At 39.7% G+C, this 6,943-nt stretch overlaps 1 protein-coding gene across 4 annotated transcripts; it reads left to right on the forward strand.

Annotated features, from left to right (window-relative positions):
- The first annotated feature begins 228 nt into the window (after window positions 1–228).
- Window positions 229–4,409, forward strand: LOC144021168 (uncharacterized). Of its 4 annotated transcripts, none has more exons than XM_077525238.1 (5): window positions 230–923; window positions 992–1,116; window positions 2,007–2,058; window positions 3,115–3,168; window positions 3,238–4,409. In XM_077525238.1, exons 1-5 carry the CDS (start codon window positions 632–634, stop codon window positions 4,212–4,214), a joined length of 1,500 nt encoding a protein of 499 aa, XP_077381364.1. In that variant the 5' UTR covers window positions 230–631; the 3' UTR covers window positions 4,215–4,409. The 4 variants fall into 4 exon arrangements, with proteins under 4 accessions (XP_077381363.1, XP_077381364.1, XP_077381365.1 ...); XM_077525239.1 differs by having other exon boundaries at window positions 3,115–3,144; XM_077525237.1 differs by having other exon boundaries at window positions 229–920; window positions 3,115–4,409.
- The last annotated feature ends 2,534 nt before the right edge of the window (window positions 4,410–6,943 follow it).

Here is a 6,943-nt window from a genome sequence, read left to right on the forward strand (position 1 = left end):
ATACCCAAATAACCCTAACCCCATACATACATACATACATACATACACACATACACACATACACACATACACACATTTATTTTTTATAATTAGGCCTATTTATAGGTAGCAGTTCCAGTACTAACGGGTAGACTTGAGTAGCATATTCTAACAAAGTTCAGAATCTCCAATAACAACCAGCGGGTGGTGCAGTATTTGAGTTTCACTTATGTGAAACGCGTTTTTGTGTCTTAAAGGCTAAGCGCAGCCACCGTAGCGCGTCACTGTCTAGCAACAACAATCAGGTCGTCACAAACTTGAAAGATTTACCATGTGTGTTTTTGTTCGTTAGTTTGATTTGGAACGTTGTTCTTACCTGTGGATACTTTAAAAGCGTGAGCTATTATGATAACATAAATCGTACGTTTTCCGCTATTGGTCAATGAAATGCATTTATTAGCATAAGCTTGCTAAGCTAAGGCAGGCAAGTATTCGCTGTTGCTACGCTGACAGCTCACTCAAAGACGAATCACGAGTCTGAAACTGGCGGTCGACGGTTACTTATATTAATTACCCTACTTTGAACTTAGTTAACACTACATACTTTAATTTTGGAACAATTTTTCGACGGAACGTACGCTGATTTGCCATCATGTCAGCCTTGGACACCCTCGTTGTCACCTTCCAGGCGCAGGTTCTAGACGTGATGGAGACTGTGGTGAAAACGGCCATGTATAAGGTCACACAGCTGGTAGAAGACTGCTTTTTGGATGAAATGAAGCGCAGGAATCAGGAGTTGGAGACCCTGAGAATAAAGTTGGAATACGCTGAGATGAAATTAAATGATCATGGTGTGAAAAAAGATGAGAGGATTATTGACATTTCAATTAGTGATGATGACGATGGCAGCGCTCCAGAAGAAAGGCTTGGAGAACTGCACGGTGGTGAGAACAGACACAAAACAAATAAGTATTGAAAAAAAAAAAATATTATTGAATGTTTTTATTTTCAGATGTTTTGATGTCCTGTGGTGGGGGAAAAGAAGTTGACTCTGGATGGACGGGCAGCCAAAACCGTGAAATAGAATCAGAGGCAGATGGACCTCCAGCCAATTTCACCCCAGAGGAGGACACGCATGTGATTATCACTCAGCAGACATATAAAATATAATGAGAGGACTCAATAACAGAGGGTGTTCCAAAGACAAGTCAAGTCAACTTTATTTGTATAGCACTTTCAAACAGCCTGAGCGCTCTATAGAAAGACAACAACACTAACATAACAAAAAGATTAACAGCAATACATTATAATACAATCACAACAAATCAACAGCGCTCCATTCCTGCTACATACGCTTTGATGTTATATAACAGTTCTAGATGAAACAGGACAGAATCAGTCAACAACCTTGTTGAGCGTTATTATATGCCTGTATAGCATTTAAACAACCACAAGTTGTTAAGGATAAGACTTATCATTTTCATAAGTATCCACCAAATAAACCTTTTGTGGATGCTTAGTTTCAGTGCAGCCCTCCAGATACACATTACTTGGCGAACACCTTCGCAGTTTGACGTTTTTGTCAGTGGTGGTCGAAGCAGGCCTTCCACTGTATACAGTAGTTTGTTAAGAACATTTCCTGTTTAGACTAAACTGCTATGTATAGTATACATTGTACTGTGCGTTGGAGCAACGTGACTGCTATAAAGCTTTTCAACCTGGCGCTGAACTGTCGGCGGTGGCAGAAAAACTTGCAAGGTGTCAATTTTGCAATGCTGCTTCAGTGTCAACTGGCAAGCCATCGGCAATGCTTATTTAGCGATGCTTACAATAACTGGCGAATACTGATCACCTTTCGTCTGTGCAAATGCTTCACAAAGTGCCTTTTGGGGCACCCTTTATATTCATTATAGATCAAACCACTTGGTTTTCAAAGGAGCTTTGTTGTTATTCAAATGAAGACTGAGGCTAGTGAAATTTGGCAACATGGTTAGAATTATTTTGTTTGCCCTTTTTTTTCCCCCCAGAAAGTTGAACACGCTGATATGATGCCTGCTGTCAATGTGAAGGAAGAAGTCAGTAAGTTTTAACTTTCCTCTGCATGTGGAAGTTGTTGATACAGTTCTGTCACATGTAATGTAACACACACACGCACACAGTCCTCAGCATGATGCAGCACTTTACATTTAAAATTAATTTATAGACACGTCAAACTAATACCGCTCCAAAAAAAAAACTTTGAAGAATATTTGATACAACTACAGCATCAGTGAGCTTTAAGGCTGTATTTACCCTGCATGGTTCCAAGAGTTGCAATTTCTCTTTGCTTGCTTATGTGGTGCAGTTGAACTGTACGTAATGGTATCATTAATAAGAAAAAAAAATGCATGCAATCAGTTAGATATCTGCTTGGAATCAACCATCTTCCAAATGTGGACAAAAATCAGATCCACATTTTTAGCTACAGGAGGTTAGAAGGGTTGAGCCGACGGACAATTATCAAAGTTTATGCCAGCAGAATGCCCCTTCAACAAGCGCATTAATTCTTATTGTTTAGCGACATAGTGGGGGTTATTTGAGCTCACTTCAATGTACACTGATTGGTGACTTATACTCGCCTGTGTTTGTTCAAACAATACAAATGCCTGCATTCAAAAACACTGTAAATGGAACCCACAGCAAAGTGGGCCAGCCGATTCCCTATCATTTATGTACTGTAGCAACTTTGAACAACATTGACCTTGGGAACATTGTGACGTGAAGTCTCAAGTTTAACTTGCCTTAAGCTTTAGGAACTCTTTAAATGATATGTAACATTTAATATTTGTATTATTTATGTATTAGTGTTTACTTCTGTTGACACTGCTTGGTATTGACACTTGTGGAGTTAACTATGTGCAATTTGGCCACTTGTGCATGTGATTATTTCTTTCATGTGCTCCATCCATAAACACAACCATATCACTTGAAAGATATGTGTAAATAGAAATAAATAAAATCTACAAAAGGCATTGAATTGGAATTTACATGACCCTGCAGTGTAAATTCAGCTTAACACTTACCGGTAACATTTTCAATGAAAATAATAGTTTATCCTTGGTAAACTTGTAATGAAACTATTTGTCTCCTCCTCAGATGAAGAAGGATCTGCTGGAGCATATGCAGGTGATTGCCAGGAAAGCAGCACAGGTGATGTATTTTTTAAGAATAAGACAGAGAAAGACGTACAGATATCAAATGTATACAACTTTCTTGAAGGCCTGGAGAGCTCGGACATGACGACAGAACTGTTTGAGGAAAGGCACACTGGCTGGACAGGCCTTGCGCGTCATCATAACAAAGTTGGAGCTGACGGGGAGTGTGATCCAGCCAAAAGCAATTGTTCTTTACAGCAAGCAAAAAATGAGCTGCTAGACTCTGTTGTAGAAGATGATAGGAGTCGTGTGAATACAAGCAGAGATCAGCTTTCGACCTCTGAGTTGTCTTCCATGCAAAATCCTGACTCACCAAGCATTCCAATTAAGCAGGAGCTTTTAGCGGCTACAGACGGTGATGTTGACATTCAGTATGTGAGTAAAAAGGCATTAACCAAGTCAGGAATTGCATCCTTCTCATGTGTGGTAACGCAAAATCCAAATTGCCACGAGAGCGTAATAATGGAAGGAAGGAATTCGAAAGATGCCGCATGTGACAGACTGCAGGCTCTTGCGAAACACGTCAGGCGACCTTTGAAAAAGCCTCCTCCCATACCGTCAAACAGCACTGCGGCATTGTCTCAAAATCACACTCAGATCTCACACTTGAATCCAGTGAACAAAATTCCCTCCACATCGAAAGCTACGCCCCCCACAGTCCAGCGAGATCACCTTGCAAACAAACTAACTGCCGCGCTGTGGGTTAACAATAAAACACAGCCTCCCCCTGCAAACTCCCATCATGGATATCTGTTATCCCATCCAGACTCCCACCATGTTTTCAAGCACTCCCTGCGCTGCAGCCAGTGTGGGAAATGTTTCCCCCACCCCAGCAACCTGAAGGCCCACCTGCAGACCCACACAGGCGAGAGGCCTTTCTGCTGCCCTTTGTGTGGTCGCAGCTTCACCAAGCTGAGCAATCTCAAAGCCCATCGCAGAGTCCACACTGGAGAGCGACCGTACTGCTGCTTGGCCTGCGGCAAACGCTTCACACAGAAATGTAACCTGAAACGCCATCAGAGGATTCACGTTGATGGATGATGGACAGGCAACAGAAGCGAGAGGTGTTGTGTGCAGTGTACTTCAACAAGTGTTGTTAAAATGTCATTCACAAAAGAGAGGCCAAATATTTATTCTGTGAATATATACCAATCCTGCCATGTCCATATTTTACTGTACAGTGCTTGGAAAATGTATTGGACCTCCTGTCATAAAGACCATCACGATGTGTTTAAATGTGGACTCTTTCAATTACAGTAGTAGTAGTACTGAGGCCTTCAGTGGGTTCTGGATGGAAAAATGCTGATGTTGTGAAAGGTTAGTGTTGATAGGATGAATTTGAAATCTGGATGGCAAGTCGTCCTGTTTAATAGACTGACGTGGCATCACATAGTAGTACTTAATTTAGCATCTGTGATACCATTGTAGTATACCACATGTTTCTGAACTATATAAACCCATTCATTATTCAAATTGCTTGACCTTCGAGCATGGAGCCGAACCTTTTTCTCGCCACGAATTCTCCAAAAGGCTCACAAGCGAGAAGCCAATTTCATTCATATCACAGACTCACATAGCCCATTACTTTAAATAATGCGATAATAGCAAAGGGCAACAGCACCATCTATTGGTAAGCTTTCTATACTACAACAGAAGAAGCTATTGGAAAATGCCTGATGGAAGGGGCAAGGGTTTTTCATCAATGCTACTGGTGGTGCACACACACGCACGCAAGTTTGTTTTACTCTCTTTGTGGGGCCATCTAACTGACATAATGCATTTCCTAGACCCTTCCACTAACCCCATCCATCAAAAATGATTGCCTTCCCCCATTCCTTACCCTAACCTCAACCATAACCCAATTTAAACCTAAACGGTAAAACCAATTAAGTCTTGACCCTCAAAAATGGCCCCACAAGGACGGGTGGGCCCCACAACTCTGTGAAATCCCGCAAAATTGGCCCCACCATGTTAAAAACAAGACCTCTCTCTCTCTCTCTCTCTCTCTCTCTCTCTCTCTCTCTCTCTCTCTCTCATATAGATAGGTTGATAGATATGTTTCGTTACATGTTTTTGACATGATCAAAACTGCTTGTTACTTGACTCATGCAGGTTTAAACCTGATGGTAAAGTTGCATTCACAAATTCCAGGTGGTGCAGATGATAATATTCTGATCTTATTTTCAAAGGAGCGAGTGTCCGAGCGCGTGCGTGCGTGTGTGTGTTGTGTGAGAGAAAGCAGGATAGGAAGATGAATGTAATTTCAAACAGTTCTTCTGTTGTAGATGCTATCATCTCGAAAGAGAGATTTATGTTGCTTCCAAGGAGAAAAAAAAAAAAAAAAGGAAAATACTGTACTAACTTACACAACATACCTTTGTTGTCCTCACAATTTTTTTTAAATTATTATTATTATTATTATTATTTTAGGTGTTTCAAATACACAACTGCTTCGTATGGAGTATTAGGGCCACACTGATAAGAAGTCGAATTGAAAATACGTGCATTTAAAATTATATTATTTTCTATATATATATATATATATATATATATATATATATATATATATATATATATATATATATATATATATATATATATATATATATATGTATAATTTTTTGGGGATAAAATGTTGATATGAAATAATTATGTGGTCTTTTTTTTTTAATGGAAAGGGTAATGTTAAGGTAAAAAGACAGGAATGAAAAAAAAAGAAACGTGTGACGTTGCATCTTTATTTTAAACAAATTCATTCCCTTCACTCAAATTGTTTTCTTTTTCTAAGTAGCTAACTTCTGATATTCCTTTTCACAATTTTATGTAAATTTTATGTAAAGTTTGGTGGTGTAAAACGTCAGCTACATCTGTAGTATACCTTGCAAATGAGTGAATAACAAAATTGCAGGTGGTGCAGATCTAATACTGCAAGTGAATGCTCATCCCTGCTATACGTTTTGGCTTCAACATTACTTCCACATAAAGCGACAGCCTCTCTTTGGCCGTTGCATGAAAACAGCACATTCCCAAGCCTTTACTGCCAAGCCATGGGCAAAGAAACTTGCTCGGAGTGTAATAAAAATGTCGCCAACTGGTAGATCACAGTGGGGCAAAATTCAGACCAGCTTGCCCATGGACACATTTTCAGAAATAAGCAGCCAACAAAAAAGCTTTACTTGATTGTAATTTCACACTTCATATGATAGAAATGTGGTTGGTAGTTTGGGACATTCACGACTTGCTTTTGGAATAGAGAACAGTGTGTGGGCGTGTAGTGTTCTTTTTACGAATAGAGGAATAGTCAAAAATATCATCAAAAGGCCTAGTTTTACACTAGGCTGGGATTTCTTTCAAAGGGGGCCACAATGCCTGGCAACACTCCTTGTAGGGCAAACATACTGCCAACCATTCACACTTTTACACCATGATAGGGAACAGAACTGAACCATGCATAGAAGTCAAGCAGGTAAACCTCATCAGAAATGACAAAGTCAATCATGCATCCCATTAATTTACATCATGATGGTAGGAAATTGAGATTATTCAATGTGGATGTTGTCATCAGTGCTGATTTTGTTTTGTTTTCAGCGTATCCCTGCGTTTTATTCTAAAGTATTTTCCATTGGATGCTCCTGAAATCCCACCTTTAAAATTTATGAGGCAGTCAGGAGGATAAGCAGTGCTTAGAAACAGCTCGGAAAATAGGTCTATACTACTTAATTAAATCGAGAGCTCTGAAAAAACCTTAAATGCCATACAATTCTGATGTT

The sequence above is a fragment of the Festucalex cinctus genome, chromosome 6 (assembly GCF_051991245.1).
Source record: "Festucalex cinctus isolate MCC-2025b chromosome 6, RoL_Fcin_1.0, whole genome shotgun sequence".
NCBI classification, from domain to species: domain Eukaryota; kingdom Metazoa; phylum Chordata; class Actinopteri; order Syngnathiformes; family Syngnathidae; genus Festucalex; species Festucalex cinctus.

What these genes read in the sequence shown, in the direction of transcription:
- LOC144021168 (XM_077525236.1), top strand. Translation starts at nt 632, where the DNA reads ATGTCAGCCTTGGACACCCTCGTTGTCACCTTCCAGGCGCAGGTTCTA. An exon ending in CCCCAGAGGAGGACACGCAT is followed by an intron (nt 1,117 to 2,006) that starts GTGATTATCACT and finishes TTTTCCCCCCAG; the next exon opens with AAAGTTGAACACGCTGATAT. An exon ending in CAATGTGAAGGAAGAAGTCA is followed by an intron (nt 2,059 to 3,114) that starts GTAAGTTTTAAC and finishes TCTCCTCCTCAG; the next exon opens with ATGAAGAAGGATCTGCTGGA.